This window comes from Tachypleus tridentatus, chromosome 12 (genome assembly GCF_004210375.1).
Source record: "Tachypleus tridentatus isolate NWPU-2018 chromosome 12, ASM421037v1, whole genome shotgun sequence".
Classification (NCBI taxonomy): Eukaryota; Metazoa; Arthropoda; class Merostomata; order Xiphosura; family Limulidae; genus Tachypleus; species Tachypleus tridentatus.
This window is the reverse complement of record NC_134836.1, coordinates 129,410,860-129,429,608: the sequence shown is the minus strand read 5'-3', so window position 1 is coordinate 129,429,608 and position 18,749 is coordinate 129,410,860. Positions and strand designations below refer to the sequence as shown.

The 18,749-nt window shown below is 34.5% G+C and overlaps 1 protein-coding gene across 1 annotated transcript in view; it reads left to right on the top strand.

Annotated features, from left to right (window-relative positions):
- Positions 1-736: 736 nt before the first annotated feature.
- The window catches only part of LOC143235785 (cadherin-86C-like), a gene marked incomplete at its 3' end in the record, with an annotated part of 51,042 nt that continues 33,029 nt past the window's right edge, over positions 737-18,749 (top strand). The window contains 7 exon segments of the mRNA XM_076473986.1: positions 737-835; positions 3,205-3,273; positions 4,939-5,087; positions 9,494-9,538; positions 10,685-10,777; positions 11,666-11,749; positions 13,476-13,601. Of these exon segments, the coding sequence (XP_076330101.1) occupies positions 775-835; positions 3,205-3,273; positions 4,939-5,087; positions 9,494-9,538; positions 10,685-10,777; positions 11,666-11,749; positions 13,476-13,601 (627 nt within the window).

Sequence of the window (18,749 nt, the reverse complement as noted above, 5' to 3'; positions counted from 1 at the left end):
GAATTATAGTAGTGGATGTGGTTTAAGTTCCTTCCAAATATACTAACATAAGGCACAGATGCCCTAATAAGCTTTCCTGTTTGTATCCGAGATAATTAGTTTGAAAACTAGTTATAGGCTGTTACACGATAGGTTTGTAAAGTCTTTCATACGAAGTTAATCGAATTTTCAAGAAATCGGTCTGATGTACTTAAAAACGTATTTAATAGCTCCCCATTGATCAGTGACCAGCATGTGATTGATTTAGTCACTTTTGTTGCCTCGTGACAGTTATTTATGAATATCCACTTAGAGAAACGGTATTTGATAAAATATCAACGTTCCTGCTACATGAGCACTTTCTATTACACTTGTTTGAAAGATAGAAAAATCATGACTTTTAACTATTGTCTTGCATACTAATAACGGTTTCTGCATTTGTAAGTCAAAGCAAGCATATAAAACTTAACAGTCATCTTTGCATATGTAAATAAAATACACATTTCAAAAATATGTTTACGTTGTTACATCTCTGGAGAATGATTCTGCTCCAGGCACATCTTGAAAAATAGTAATAAGATACCATAACATAATATTAACACTTCTAAATACAAAGATCCAATTATTTAGATACGTGTAGTCAAATTAATCGGTACTTATGATCTAGTTGTTAGAATGAATACAAGAATGATTACAGAACATGAGATGCTATATATTTAATTATAGAAACCTTAGTTAACAACTGGTTATTTTTCAGGACCATATGAAAGTAAAACATCTAACTCATGAAAGAAAATGGAGAAGATTTGGATATGGACAATTTTAACGTTATTTCTACAGAGTGAAATAATAGAAGGTAAAAACAACTTATTATACTTAAGTTTCTATTAAATGTCTTACTGAAACTTTAGACGCTCTAGCAACCTTCTTGTATTATAACCTTATTCATTCTAAGAGTATACAGTGCTGGCCAAAATCTTGAGACCAATGAACATAAAGAAAAAAATATGGATTTTGCGTTGTTAGACTCAACCACTTATTTGAGTAGAGCATCGAAAGATGAAAATAAGAAAAGGGAAATAAAAATAATTTTTTTTATCATTTAATAGGGAAAATGTGAACACTATGAAATTAGCCTAAATACTAGTTGGTCAAAAGTTTAAGACCATACCAAAAACAAGTCCTAAACAGGGTAGAAAATGCCCGACAAGAGGTCTCAGTAATGAGTTGCACGGCCGTTACTGCGAATAACTGCAAACATTCGCTTTTGCATGGTCGACATAAGCGTTCACAGAAGGCTGGCTGGAACGTTATTCCAAGTGGTGAAGATGGCTTCACGAAGATCATGCACTGTTTGGAACTGACGTTCATTTGTATAACTTCCCTTGCCATCCGCCCCCAAACAATTTAAATGGGGTTCAGTTCGGGCGAACACGCTGGATGGTCCAAAAGAATCACGTTATTTGCCATGAAAAGTCCTTTGTCCTACGGGCATTGTGGATTGCAGCATTGTCCTACTGAAAAATCCAGTCATTTCCACACAAGCGAGCGTCTTCAATAAAGGATGCTCTCTCCAACATGCCAATGTAGCCAGCTGCTGTTTGACGCCCCTGTATAACCTGAAGCGCCATTGTTCCATGGAAGGAGAAAGCACCCCAGATCATGATGGAACCTCCTCCACTGTGTCGTGTAGAAAATATTTCCGATGGGATATCTTTAGCGTGCCAGTAACGTTGGAAGCCATTTGGTTCATCCTGGTTATTTTTTTTTTCTCATCAGAGAACAAAACATTGATTTACGTTTCTACGTTCCATGTTTGGTGCTTCTCAGCAAAGTTTAACCGAGCTGTTTCGTGGTGTGGAAGGAGGTGTGGCTTTTGAAGAGGTTTACGATTTTTAAAGCGTTTTTCTCGTAGATGCCATCTTATTGTTCTTGAGCTGCATTCTGCATCCGTAAGGGCCTTAATCTGGTTCGACTATCGGCTGGTGTCTTGCCGGACAACCCATCGAATCCTCCTGCTCAACGCCGGCAAAATTTTCTTGGGCCGACCACTTGAAATTCTCGTTCCGTATCCCTTAGGGTCTTTTAAGAAATTTGCAACAGCAGTTTTACATCGCCCAATTTCACCAGAGATGACACGTTGAGAGAGACCTTGCTTTTGCAGCTCGACAATTCTGCCAAGTTCAAACTCTTTCAACTTTTTAGCCTTTGCCATGTTTTTACTCAATGTAACACAGGAGATGTCAGTAGGAGATGTTGACAACGCAATGCTTGAACACAAATGACTAAATTTCGTTACGTGTTTACCGATTAACGCTTCGCTTCAGTATGGTCTTAAACTTTTGACCAGCTAATATTTGAGCTAATTTCATAGTGTTCACATGTTCTCTAGTAAATACTAAAAAGTTTTTTATTTTTATTCTCCCTTTTCTTATTTTCATCTTTCGAAGCAACACAAACAACACAAAATGCATATTTTTTCTTTATGTTCATTAGCCTTAAGATTTTGGCCAAATATATTAAACATTTATATGTTTAAATTTATATAGATCACAATCTTAACGATGGTAGTTATTAAGTTAACACCGATATAGGACTTGTGCAGGTTTGTTTCACGTTGTAAGTTTATTTACTTGTGTGTGTTGATAGTTATTGACTATGATTTATTTTTTGAAGTACCTTATATAATATTACAGCATTTATTATAGCAGAGCCATTTCTTACAGTTATAGAAATTCATTAAACTGCTGTACTTGTATAACTTCTGGTATAAATATATTTAAACTGGAATATTTACATAAAGTCTGGGTGTTAGTGGGTGTCATAAATCTCTATCTTGATCAATTTACACGACTTTTTTTGCTGGACATAATCTTCACTTATTTTATTACTTCTTTAAACTGTTATTGATAGGAAGAGTCTCCAAGCTCAGCGAACCGAACCGTATTTAAATGATTTTATAAATAGCTTCAGTATAAATTAGGCTTGCTTTGAGTTTTAATTACATTAGGGTTAACGACATGCACATAAATAACGTTTCAAGATTCTGAGTGTAATGTTGATTCTTGTAGTATAGCTCAAAAATATAAAGGGTTGTAATTACTGTTCACTTTTCCTATTTTATTTTCGCTTTTTTACGGAGCATTTCTCATTAATCACACTCTATGAGAAACTAAAATCACACTTAAAAAACAACAACATTGTTGTAATCTCTTATTTTTCTAGGAAATGCTCCAAATATTGAAGTGTCACACAACATGCGTGTGTTGAAGCTTCCCAGAGAGACAAAAGTGGGTAAGGCTTCCATAATTTAATGTGATAATATTTTATTTATCTTTACATTTTGCATATTTCATATAACAATGAACAATTGTTGACTGGTTGTAAAAACTACAAAGTATCTGTCGCTCCAAATTATTAGTCAACCCTTGAACGGCGGCCTTCATTAATTGATGCTGCTACCTACAACATTCCCATTGTTTAAGGGTTAATAATTGTTTGTTCTATCTCTCTTTCCTCTTCTGTTTTCAGTTTTTCTAGACTCTGATTACACAGGGCACGATGGTTTTATTGTCTGGAAATGTTTACACGTTCTACAGTAATTCTCGTACCCTGAAATCGAAAAATGATATTTATTTTCTCCATCACGTAGAGGTTATTCTCAAAATGTAGTACATCTACTTTTACACAAGTGAGTAATTTTCATTAAATCGGGTCACATTTTGTTGTGCTTAAAATGTGAACAATCACTGACTGTAGATTTCTTTAGATCAATCGCGACGTGAGAGTCTCACAGACCGTTCTAGAACCCAAACATAACCATAAAAAAGTGTTCATTGTGATAAACTAAATAATAATTTGATCTAGTTAAGAGGGTTTTTCTTTCCAATTTGTAAAGGAAATTCTTGAGTGATAGAAAAAAATATATTTTCGAAATCTATGTAGTTGAATTATGGAAAATCCGTTATTAAAAACGAAACATTTATGAAGTTTCAAAAAAAACTGCTTAATTTTTAAAAGATAACAACATCAACATTTGGTCACATCAATAAAAGTATAAGTACGTACCTCTCTAACTTCAGCACAAATAAGTAAAATTATTATAGTCTGATGTTTTGAAATTCTTATTACTTAAAATATCTTGTGTGTATTTCTGTCCCTTTTGTAATTATAATAACTTTATTATAATGCTACTGACATACGCGAAACAAGAAAATTAAAGATTATTTCTTTTGTCAAGAAGTATGAAAGGTATAATTATTAAAGAACATATCTGAGGTAGTAACTTTCAAAAAGCATTGAGCATGTCAAGACATACTCAGAGGAACATAGATAAAGTAAAACAAAGTGTGTGGAAGTGCAAATAGGATTTGCACACAAAGCCCCAAAATGTACTAGTTCGCCGTCTGGAAAAGGTAATGGGTATGGTAGTTAACCCTAATAACCTTTAAAGATGTTAAAAGTAGCATGATAGTAGAAATTTTTTGTAGCCAAAAATTACCCTTAACTTCTACTTTTGTCGAATTGTTTGTTTTAATTTTGTTTTAGTTTTTAAAATGATTAAAAGTAGCGGTTTCTTAATATACAAAAACAGAACAGAGAGATGGTGAGATTTCACAGTTTTAGGCCTAAGAACTATGAAAGGAGACCAAAGTATATAAATACACAGACACATACAAAAAAAAGTTCGTTCCTTTTGCCAAGAAAAGTATAATTTTTTATTTATCTTACTCAAGGTTTAGTAGTCTGATGTTAGGAAACTTGTTATTTGTTTTACTTAAGGTTTTATAGTCTAATGTTAGGAAATTTTTGTTATTTATCTTAAGGTTTAGTAGTCTGATGTTAGGAAATTCTTGTTATTTATCTTACTCAAGGTTTAGTAGTCTGACGTTACAAATTCTTATTTGTCTCTTTCAAGTTTTGTAGTCTGATGTGAAGAAATTCGTGTATTTGTCATAGGAAGTATTATATACCGTTTGAAAGGCCATGACTTTGACATTCCTGACGTGTTGACCTTTGGTGTTCGTGGGTCAGGAGCTGATGAACTTTTGGAGGTTAGATCCGCTAGCTTTACCGAAGCGAACGTCATTCTACGTAAAAGACCCACGGTAACTTGAAACTTCTTTTATTGAAGTTATAGCTTCTAGTTGCTTATAACAGAAATATGAAAATCCCAGTAGTTTAAAAGCTCAAAGTCTCCAACGCTACAGCGAGGCACTTAATATAAACTATACTTTGTTGCCCATATCATACTTGGTGCCAAATCAACATTATGAATGATATTACGTGTTCGTGTTGCTATTTCTCCGGCTTTTAGACTTACGAGAAAAACCGGTCAGTTACGAAAATTACCGAGTCAACGATCTTGCTCAAGCCCAGTGAATAGTTTTAATGTGGCTACAGTCCAATCATGTACACTAATCAGTAATGACGAGAAAACCCACTTCGAGAATATATATTAAAACGGAAGTTTGGGTTGAGAAAATTTTTTATGTAGAGGAGCGAACAACGTTTCGACCTTCTTCGGTCATCGTCAATCGTTGTTTGCTCCTCTACATAAAAATTTTCTCAACCCAAACCAGCCGTTTTTACATATATATTTCAATCATGTACACTGCCATGGCAACAATCTTGTAGCGATCTATAATTAACACGACGCTACGATCAGGGTTCAACAACAAAAACACAATTAATGAACAAGTGCCTGGCTAGGACGTTATATCAATATTAATAAACTGTTTATCATAAATGTTAATAAATCAATAATAATAATAAAATCAGGGAAAAATAACCAGAAAGAATAAATCTCATTAAAAAACGAAAAAACCCAACAACAAACAAACAAACAAACAGTAAAGATATTGTTCTAATAACTCCTTTAAATAATAACTATTTCCTAAGTCTCTCTCAGAAGCTTTTGAGGAATATTTATTTACAGAGTAGGTCTACAACAAACAAAATCTGTGTATTTTTTTACAACAAAGCTACATCGGGCTGTCTGCTGTGTCCACTGATCAGATTCGAACCCTTGAATATAGCTTTGTAAATCCGTAGACTTATAACTGTCTCACCTGGAGACAAGAAAATCTGTTCCGGACTTAGAACAAACTTTTGGGTTCAGTGGTGGATTTGTTGTGTGTGGGTAGGGGCTACTAACTTTTGTGAGCCCTACACCCCATCTAATTTTGCATAGAATAAAATTATCAATGCACCCCTATTAAGACCATGGGCTCCCTCTATCCCCTACCTGAATACGCCACCATTGGGGTCTCATTACATACTTAAAACACTGAAAACTTAGGTTTGATTACCCGTGGTGGACAGAGCGCAGGTAACTTATTGTATTGTTTTGCGCTTAGATAACAAACTTTCTGTACAGATTTGTTGTTCGATTAGATGAGATCTCTATGTAAGAAGAAGGATGTTACTAAAAGATCTAACTGAAACATTTTGTTCTTCATGATGACACTTTGGTGTGGGGAAAAGTTGTGGAATAAAAAAAGATTGAGCGTTCGAATTAAAGTAATGAAATACAAAATGGTGGTCAGTCTGGTAGTTACACTTATAGTAGTAATAAGGATTTCACAGTAATTTTTCATACAAAATGGCGGCCAGTCTGGTAGTTACACTTATAGTATTAATAAGGATTTCACAGTAATTTTTCATTCAATAATCAGCTAAGTATCATTTTTGTTCATCTTGGGCATGATGATGGGTGACAAAACATACGCTGCTTAATTTACCAATTAATAATAGTTTTCAAACGAGACCCAAAACTCTAATGAAGGATTAAGTGTAATGATATATAAAGGCACGGATAATGACGTCACGTAAACTATGCTCAGTGTAAGTTGGTCTTGAGAACCAGCCAGTCATAACCTAGAGCTGTTGATGTCAGGTTCAGTTTGACCCAAAAAAGGTGGGTACAATATATAAATAACTTAGATGTGATAATAGTTATAAGAAATGTGAAATTAGAGATAGAAAGTAATTAACGTGGTGTTAAATAGAGAAATTGATAATATGACACAATATTGATTTTGTATACAGGATCCTAGACGTAATCATAATTAATGTATATTTGAGTAAAATTGTTACCAGTGCTACAGGAGTACCTACCAGTTTTGATTTCATTTCTTTCATTCGTACGATCTATCTCTTCTTTGGCCTTTTTTCACACTTAAGGTGGTTTTAACTAGATATCGTGACTTTAGGTCAATACACACTGGCAAAGTACAGCAAGTAAGCCGTTCTCAGATACATTTTACAAGTAAGAAAATAATACTCGAATGTAACCCACATTAATTGTAGAATCGCAAACCTATTAATCGGAAGAGACCTATACCTTATACATAACCAACCAGATTCTTTCAAATATAAGAGAACTAACTATACCTTATACATAACCAACCAGATTATTTCAAATATAAGAGAACTAACTATACCTTATACAGAACCAACCAGATTCTTTCAAATATAAGAGAACTAACTATACCTTATACAGAACCAACCAGATTCTTTCAAATATAAGAGAACTAACTATACCTTATACAGAACCAACCAGATTCTTTCAAATATAAGAGAACTAACTATACCTTATACAGAACCAACCAGATTATTTCAAATATAAGAGAACTAGCTATACCTTATACAGAACCAACCAGATTCTTTCAAATATATGGTGGTAGTTTTCCCTCTCTAAAATAATGTTCATAACTTTTTATAGGAACACCATAGAATTTAGTTTAATAGTTTCTTGTCATAAAGCGGTACTCACATATGATTATTTATGTTAATTACTTAAATTAATATAACTGACGCTAAACACTTTTAATTAGGATAATTTCATAATATTTAGTACATTTTTGTTGACAAGTTTACAATGAATAATCAATAATAGTCGTTCGCTGATATTATTCTCTTGGTAACTTGAGCTAGAAAATGTTAATTTAGCTTGCTTGGCCGAAACAGTATTGAAATATTTTGTCAGCTGTAGTAAAAGTGTTAGATCGATAGCTTGCGTGTTTTGGTGTAGGTGTGCACAAAGATTTACGTATACCAAATAGGCTGACAATTGTAGGTTATAAAGTGTACGAAATTTGAATAACAATCTACAAAAGTTAAATATGTTTTATATCAAATAAAGTTCCTGTAATTTTGGTGCGAAAAAGAAAAAAATATGAAAAACTCAATCAAACTTCGAGATGTTGTATCTGAAGCATTTCTTTATGGTTTGTCTTGAAATTTAGTATGTGACGTAATAGTACAGCAGAACACACTAACTGAAGATATGTGTCAGTTTGGGTTACCACAGTCCGAGATAAAGAAAGTAGAAAATCGCTAAACTGTCTTTTCTGTTAATACAACACGATGTGTTGTAGCCATACGACACACATATAAGAAAGTACGTTCTTATTAACTGATGTAGATGAGATATGTTGAACGTACTGCCATGATACGGCGTTGATCGCAAAATTACTACCATTTATTCAGGCGACCTCTTCAATGAATGGACATCAGTTCTTGCACTTTGTGTGAGATATTTCAGCGTCAATAGACTATATATGTAAGGACGGCCAAGCTATTCAATAGGCATATTACAAATATACACACAAAACATTCAACAATAACATATAATTTTATTTTAAAAGATAATTACCGCTTATATTCACTTGTTGCTCTATAAACAATACATGATATCATTGATAAGATACCAGACCATCCAATTATTAATCTTTCTTATTTTAGTTTCTCTAACTTTATCATTAATGTCAGTTTAAACCTAAATCCACTCTATTTGTTTCTAGGTAGTGCACTTTGTTATAGCCGTAACAGCTAATAATAATTTTTTGAAAAAAGTGATAATACTTCTAGTATAAACGAAGTTATAATTACCCCTTGAGGTTAGCTTTACAGAAATATAGTGTTTCTTTAAAAAGTTTAACAACAGGGTGAAACAGTAATTACTAACCAATAATAGGTGAACTCTATATTACTCTAACTTTCAGAGTACTTTTGTTCTCTCTTCAATCTGTGTCCTTAGGAAGCCAACATCTAAGTTACGTATGTAGTGAACGAGAAGATACACGTAATATTAAATTTTACTACACGCATTCGTAGAATATAATAACTACCAATCAGAAGAAAAAACGTTAAAACATTTAATAAATGTAAAATGATGCAAGGATGGTAATGTGAAATGGAATATAAACAAGAATATATGGATGATACAGTAATGCGTAATTCATATCTACATGACTTTCAGTATTAAAATTTAACATTATTCTGTAAAACGCATACTTAACTTATATTACTGCAGTTTGAAGATATATATTTCTGACTGTTGCCATCCAGTTTGTTTAACATACATAATGTTTTTTTTACCTGTGTTTAATAATAGCTGAGGGTTAACGCGTGCATATTCACAATTAAAAGGCTGGAAAGTGTTTTAAAACATCTGCAGTGGAGTTAGGCACTTATCCACCTATATCGATTTCCATTTTGTATTTTACAGGAAATGGAGTACAGGTTTACAGTTTATGTTACGGATGGCATTGAGGTAAGATTTGGTATGGTTTAGTTTGAATTTCGCGCAAAGCTACATGAGGGTTATTTGCACTACCCGTCCCTAATTTAGTGGTGTAAGGCTAGAGGGAAGGCAGCTAGTCATCACCAACCACCAACAACTCTTGGGTTACTCTTTTACCAACGAATAGTGGGATTGACTGTCACATTATAACGCCCCCACGACTGAAAGGGCGAGCATGTTTGGTGTGACGGGGTTTCGAACCCGCTGAGGTAAGATAATAGTTTGTTATATTTATACCATACAATAATTATTACGATATCTTCATCTGTTTAGATGAGTAAGATTATCTCAGAATACGTAATGTAATATTCATTTAGAACAGTAAGATTATCACAAAATAATTAATACGATATCCCTTTAGAACATTAAAATTATCTCACAGTAAAGTACGATATCCATTTAGAACAGTAAAATTATCTCACAATAATTGACACGAATCCCTTTAGAACATTAAAATTATCTCACAATAATTGACACGAATCTGTTTAGAAGAGTGGGAGGTGATGGCTAGCTGCCTTCCAGTTTGTGTTTTACTGCTAAATTAGGGACGAATAACGTAGATAGCCCTCATGTAGCTTTGCGTGAAATTAAAATAAACACGTTAATTAGTACGATATTAATTTATTAAACTTATCTCACAAGAAATAAGATATCGTGCATTATTGTATGTGATTAGAAGAATTCATTTAAGAGTTACAATACCAATTTTGGAGTAAAATTAAACTACAACAATATGATTTTACCTATTGTGGAAAGAATAGCTGTCCCCTAATGAATGATTATTAACTCTTCACTCTTCAATATTAAAATTTGGGATTCGATTTTCCGCCGTAGAATTATTCAAATAGGCTATTTGTAGTAAAAATCAACAACTTTATACTAGTAGTTTCCTTGCTTATACTGACTGATTGTTTCTCTTAAACTTGGTGAAATTTTATACGTAATTCTAAAATGTACAATATAAGTCATTTGGATAAATACAATATATTGTAATATTCAAATTCTAAATAAACGAAAAAAAGGTTTTGTTACGAAATTTGTGGAAACAGACGAAAATATTATTTTGTATTGGAATGATGAATGTATAAATACTACTTTTATTTATCTGTTGCCTAGACAACCGAGGATGAGTCCACCATCTTCATCACTGATGCTACCGAAGTGTTGTCGCCCTTTTTGGAATACGACCCTGTTATTAACCTATCTGAGGTACGTTTCTATATTCAAATTAAATAATCTGACACAGCATGGTGGTTAAATTTATGGAATCATGTCTCGTCATTTAACATGTTTCATTTTTCTGGAATGTGACTATATTACTAATATGTCTCAGGCACATTATTCTGTACAGGGTTCGATTCCCTTCGGTGGGCTCAGCAGATAGCTCGATGTGGTTTTACTGTAAGAAAACACACACATACAAACACTTATTCTATACAAGAGAATTATTGGACACAGTGTTTCAATATTTTTAAAATGGATCTGGTACATCTCGAATGAAGTTTTAAGATTTTGTACAATTTCTGATAAGATATTTTGATTTATTCTATATGTAGAATATTAATAATTTTTGCAAGTTATTATTAACACAAGTGAATTACTTAATATTGCTAAAACATTTAGTTTTTACCTTTGTGTTTCTTTCTTACATATATTTATTTTATGAATGTTTCTAATATTAGGTAATGTTTTACTTTGTAAAGAATATCTTTCAGAAAGGCTACAGTTGGTTATGTGATGTTTTGTTTTATACAGAATAATGTCTGTAATGCCATAGTTGTTACGTGATGTTTTTTAACAAAGAAAATTACCCAGAAAGCTACATTTGATTACGTGATGTTTTGTTTTATACCGAATAATGTCCATACTGACATAGCTGTTACGTGATGTTTTTTAACAAAGAAAATTACCCAGAGGGCTACAGTTGGTTACGTGATGTTTTGTTTTATACAGAATAATGTTCGTAATGCCATCTTTGTTACGTGATGTGTTTTGACAATAAATTACCCTGAAAGTTACAGTTTGTTACGTGATGTTTTCTTTTATAGAATTCCATAGAATATCACTCTTGGTAAATTAATGTTTGGTTTTATTAAGAATACTGTCCAGAATACCACTGTTGGTTACGTGGTAGCCAGAGACAAAGACAAAAGTAATCTTCCAGTGCAGTTTGAGATTCACGTAAGTTCTTTTCTCTTACCTATCATATTTTGAAATTTAACAGATTTTTGTGATAAAAAAATAAAGATGAACAAATAATTACATCCTCTCAACATTGCTATCGGTGTAAGATTTTTAGGATATGTCCATCGACTGATTTTACAACTGTTACAAAGTTATACAATTGTTACAACGTTATACAACTGTTACAACGTTATGCAATTATTACAACGTTATTGTGAAATCTTTCATAAAATCATAAATGCTGGAAATATTATTTCAACGGTGAGACATCCAGGATTTGGCAGATCATAACATCCAGGATTTGGCAGATCACGACATCCAGGATTTGGCATACCATGACATCCAGGATTTGGCAGACCACGACATCCAGGATTTGGCATACCACGACATCCAGGATTTGGCAGACCACGACATCCAGGATTTGGCATACCATGACATCCAGGATTTGGCAGACCACGACATCCAGGATTTGGCAGACCATGATATATACCGTCATTCCAGAACTCTGTATCAAGGTTTTGACTCCCATAGTACACAGTAATAAACTTAGAAGATATACGTCTGTTGTTGTGTTGTTGACTTACCCTTTCGACCTCTTGGCCAAGATCAAGCATAGTTTGTTGTTTGTGTTCAGAGTAGATACGAAGGCCTTGACCTTGGTGTCAGTGGGATTATTCTAACCACCTCGATCAATGGTGATCAACTCTACCGCTTTCATTGCATCTCGTTTACAATAATGCTGGCCCGATCGTACTCTAGGTTCTAGAGTACACTTGAGTCTACGAAAGTGCCATCTAGCCGATTCAAAAGCTTGTTCTCCAATCTTCAGACTCCCTTTCACTTCTTTAAATGTAATATGAGAGTAATATGGTTTATAGAATCCTTAATACTGTCATGCAGAATGCAAACAGTCGATTGTTCTTGTCACTGAAACTTTATGCCTTCCATCGAGCTTCTTCATTTGAAAAGTTTGATGTCGCTGTGGATTCGATGAATAACCATCGCTATATTTTGAGTACAACAAAAACGCCTTAAATGCTGTGTTTTTACATTTGAGTTTTTGTATGATTTGCATCACTTCTTCAATGTCATGAAATCAGAAGTGTTGCTAGGTATTTCGTCTTCATTCTCCAATGGAATGACGTAATCAATCATTTTTTTTATTCGTGCCTTTAATATTCTCTTTGGCTGTTTCCTACCTGTTTTTTGTACCGTTTTGACCTTTGGGTCTAAACCTTTGCATTCACATTGACATTTCCCACAAGTACCTTACCTATGCACTTTGTGTTAACGTTCCTTTATCAGTACAAGATCAGTACACTTACTCACTGATTGTCGATATCTGTTTTGTGGCCAGTCTTGGATTCGGACTTCACAAAGAGTGCAGCAGTCGCCTACTTTTTTCTTTTGTCCAGTTTGGATTTAGTAAAAGTTTTAGCCAGTAAACAAACATTCCTGGCTGATTTGAAAAATTAGGTCTTGCAAACTCCTGGGTGCATGTCCAGTGGAGGAACAGTTTAATTTAACTTTATAATACAATACTAATATAATGACATTAGTAAAACTAAAGCAAAAATGTAACTATTAAAACACGAATAAAAATTTGGTTTCTAATGCAAATATTTGTGTTTGAAACAAGAGTTTGAATTCAGTTTATAAACACACTAGGTGTGCTCATATTTGTTTAAATTGAAGCTTGGTATTTATTCCATAAATTTTCTAGGGTTCGGAGAAGTTCTCCATTAGATATGTGTTTGGTCCACGTGGAACAAGTAAAGCCGAAATAAAAGTCATTCATACTGTGGATTATGAGCGTCGGAATATGTACCATCTACAGATACTAGCATTGGTGAGTTTATTAACGTGTACAGTATACAGATAATAGAACTGATGAGTACAGTAATGTGTATAGTATACAGATACTAGCATTGGTGAGTTCAGTAAAGTGTACAATATACAGATACTAGCATTGGTAAGTTCAGCAACGTGTACAGTTTACAGATACCAGCATTGGTGAGTTCAGTATCATGTACAATCTACAGACACTAACATTTTTGAGTTCAGTAACGTGTACAGTATACAGATATTAGAACTGATTATTTCAGTATCATGTACAGTATACAGATATTAGAACTGATGTGTTCAGTAACATGTACAGTCTACAGATAGTAGAACTGGTGTGTTCAGTAACGTGTACAGTATACAGATACTAGAAGTGATGTGTTCAGTAACGTGTACAGTCTGCAGATACTAGAACTGGTGTGTTCAGTAACGTGTACAGTCTACAGACACTAGAACTGGTGTGTTCAGTAACGTGTACAGTGTACAGATACTAGAACTGATGTGTTCAGTAACGTGTACAGTATACAGATACTAGAACTGGTGTGTTCAGTAACGTGTACAGTATACAGATATTAGAACTGGTGCGTTCAGTAACGTGTACAGTCTACAGATACTAGAACTGGTGTGTTCAGTAACGTGTACAGTATACAGATACTAGAACTGATGTGTTCAGTAACGTGTACAGTATACAGATACTAGAACTGGTGTGTTCAGTAACGTGTACAGTATACAGATATTAGAACTGGTGTGTTCAGTAACGTGTACAGTCTACAGATACTAGAACTGGTGTGTTCAGTAACGTGTACAGCATACAGATATTAGAACTGATTATTTCAGTATCATGTACAGTATACAGATATTAGAACTGATGTGTTCAGTAACGTGTACAGTATACAGATACTAGAACTGATGTGTTAAGTAACGTGTACAGTATACAGATACTAGAACTGGTGTGTTCAGTAACGTGTACAGTATACAGATATTAGAACTGGTGTGTTCAGTAACGTGTACAGTATACAGATACTAGAACTGGGGTGTTCAGTAACGTGTACAGTATACAGATATTAGAACTGGTGTGTTCAGTAACGTGTACAGTCTGCAGATACTAGAACTGGTGCGTTCAGTAACGTGTACAGTCTACAGATACTAGAACTGGTGTGTTCAGTAACGTGTACAGTATACAGATACTAGAACTGATGTGTTCAGTAACGTGTACAGTATACAGATATTAGAACTGGTGTGTTCAGTAACGTGTACAGTCTACAGATACTAGAACTGGTGTGTTCAGTAACGTGTACAGCATACAGATATTAGAACTGATTATTTCAGTATCATGTACAGTATACAGATATTAGAACTGATGTGTTCAGTAACGTGTACAGTATACAGATACTAGAACTGATGTGTTAAGTAACGTGTACAGTATACAGACACTAGAATTGGTGTGTTCAGTATCATGTACAGTATACAGATATTAGAATTGATGTGTTCAGTAACGTGTACAGTATACAGATACTAGAACTGGTGAGTTCAGTAACGTGTACAGTATACAGATACTAGTATTTGTTAGTTCAGCAACGTGTACAGTATACAGATACCAACATTGGTGAGTTCAGTGAAGTGTACAATATACAGATACTAGCATTGGTAAGTTCAGTAAAGTGTACAGTGTACAGATACCAGCATTGGTGAGTTCAGTAACGTGTACAGTCTACAGATACTAGTACTTATGAGTTCAGCAACGTGTACAGTATACAGATACCAGCATTGGTCAGTTCAGTATCGTGTACCATCTACAGACACTAACATTTTTGAGTTCAGTAACATGTACAGTATACAGATAGTAGAACTGATGTGTTCAGTAACGTGTACAGTATACAGATACTGGAACTGGTGTGTTCAGTAACGTGTACAGTCTACAGATACTAGTACTTGTGAGTTCAGCAATGTGTACAGTATACAGATACCAGCATTGGTGAGTTCAGTAAAGTGTACAATATACATTGGTAAGTTCAGTATCATGTACCATCTAGAGACACTAACATTTTTGAGTTCAGTAACGTGTACAGTATACAGATATTAGCATTGGTAAGTTCAGTATCATGTACCATCTACAGATACTAGCATTGGTGAGTTCAGTATCATGTACCATCTACAGATACTAGCATTGGAGTGTTCAGTATCATGTACCATCTACAGATACTAGCATTGGTGAGTTCAGTAACGTGTACCATCTACAGATACTAGTACTGGTGTCTTCACTAACGTGTACAGTATACAGATATTAGAACTGATTATTTCAGTATCATGTACAGTCTACAGATACTAGAACTGGTGTGTTCCGTAACGTGTACAGTATACAGATACTAGAAGTGATGTGTTCAGTAACGTGTACAGTCTACAGATTCTAGAATTTATGTGTTCAGTAACGTGTACAGTATAGAGATACTAGAACTGATGTGTTCAGTAACGTGTACAGTATACAGATACTAGAACTGATGTGTTCAGTAACGTGTACAGTATGCAGATACTAGAACTGATGTGTTAAGTAACGTGTACAGTATACAGATACTAGAACTGGGGTGTTCAGTAACGTGTACAGTATACAGATATTAGAACTGGTGTGTTCAGTAACGTGTACAGTCTACAGATACTAGAACTGGTGAGTTCAGTAACGCGTACAGTATACAGATACTAGAACTGATGTGTTAAGCAACGTGTACAGATTACAGATACCAGCATTGGTGAGTTCAGTATCATGTACCATCTACAGACACTAACATTTTTGAGTTCAGTAACGTGTACAGTATACAGATATTAGAACTGATTATTTCAGTATCATGTACAGTATACAGATATTAGAACTGATGTGTTCAGTAACATGTACAGTCTACAGATAGTAGAACTGGTGTGTTCAGTAACATGTACAGTATACAGATATTAGAACTGGTGTGATCAGTAACGTGTACAGTATACAGATACTAGAACTGGGGTGTTCAGTAACGTGTACAGTATACAGATATTAGAACTGGTGTGTTCAGTAACGTGTACAGTCTGCAGATACTAGAACTGGTGCGTTCAGTAACGTGTACAGTCTACAGATACTAGAACTGGTGTGTTCAGTAACGTGTACAGTATACAGATACTAGAACTGATGTGTTCAGTAACGTGTACAGTATACAGATACTAGAACTGGTGTGTTCAGTAACGTGTACAGTACACAGATATTAGAACTGGTGTGTTCAGTAACGTGTACAGTCTACAGATACTAGAACTGGTGTGTTCAGTAATGTACAGCATACAGATATTAGAACTGATTATTTCAGTATCATGTACAGTATACAGATATTAGAACTGATGTGTTCAGTAACGTGTACAGTATACAGATACTAGAACTGGTGTGTTCAGTAACGTGTACAGTATACAGATACTAGTATTTGTTAGTTCAGCAACGTGTACAGTATACAGATACCAACATTGGTGAGTTCAGTAAAGTGTACAATATACAGATACTAGCATTGGTAAGTTCAGTAAAGTGTACAGTGTACAGATACCAGCATTGGTGAGTTCAGTAACGTGTACAGTCTACAGATACTAGTACTTATGAGTTCAGCAACGTGTACAGTATACAGATACCAGCATTGGTCAGTTCAGTATCATGTAACATCTACAGACACTAACATTTTTGAGTTCAGTAACATGTACAGTATACAGATAGTAGAACTGATGTGTTCAGTAACGTGTACAGTATACAGATACTAGAACTGGTGTGTTCAATAACGTGTACAGTCTACAGATACTAGTACTTGTGAGTTCAGCAACGTGTACAGTATACAGATACCAGCATTGGTGAGTTCAGTAAAGTGTACAATATACATTGGTAAGTTCAGTATCATGTACCATCTAGAGACACTGACATTTTTGAGTTCAGTAACGTGTACAGTATACAGATATTAGCATTGGTAAGTTCAGTATCATGTACCATCTACAGATACTAGCATTGGTGAGTTCAGTATCATGTACCATCTACAGATACTAGCATTGGAGTGTTCAGTATCATGTACCATCTACAGATACTAGCATTGGTGAGTTCAGTAACGTGTACCATCTACAGATACTACCATTGGTGAGTTCAGTAAAGTGTACAATATACAGATACTAGCATTGGTGAGTTCAGTAAAGTGTACAGTCTACAGATACCAGCATTGGTGAGTTCAGTAACGTGTACAGTTTACAGATACCAGCATTGGTGAGTTCAGTAACGTGTACAGTCTACAGATACTAGTACTGGTGTCTTCACTAACGTGTACAGTATACAGATATTAGAACTGATTATTTCAGTATCATGTACAGTCTACAGATACTAGAACTGGTGTGTTCCGTAACGTGTACAGTATACAGATACTAGAAGTGATGTGTTCAGTAACGTGTACAGTCTACAGATTCTAGAATTGATGTGTTCAGTAACGTGTACAGTATACAGATACTAGAACTGATGTGTTCAGTAACGTGTACAGTATACAGATACTAGAACTGATGTGTTCAGTAACGTGTACAGTATGCAGATACTAGAACTGATGTGTTAAGTAACGTGTACAGTATACAGATACTAGAACTGGTGCGTTCAGTAACGTGGCAGTCTACAGATTCTAGAATTGATGTGTTCAGTAACATGTACAGTATACAGATACTAGAACTGGTGTGTTCAGTAACGTGTACAGTATACAGATACTAGAACTGGTGTGTTCAGTAACGTGTACAGTATACAGATATTAGAACTGGTGTGTTCAATAACGTGTACAGTCTACAGATACTAGAACTGGTGTGTTCAGTAACGTGTACAGTATACAGATACTAGAACTGATAATTTCAGTATCATGTACAGAATACAGATATTAGAACTGATGTGTTCACTAACGTGTACAGTCTGCAGATACTAGAACTGGTGTTTTCAGTAACGTGTACAGTCTACAGATAGTAGAACTGATGTGTTCAGTAACGTGTACAGTCTACAGATAGTAGAACTGATGTGTTCAGTGACGTGTACAGTCTACAGATACTAGAACTGATGTGTTCAGTAACGTGTACAGTATACACATACTAGAACTGGTGTGTTCAGTAACGTGTACAGTATACAGATATTAGAACTGGTGTG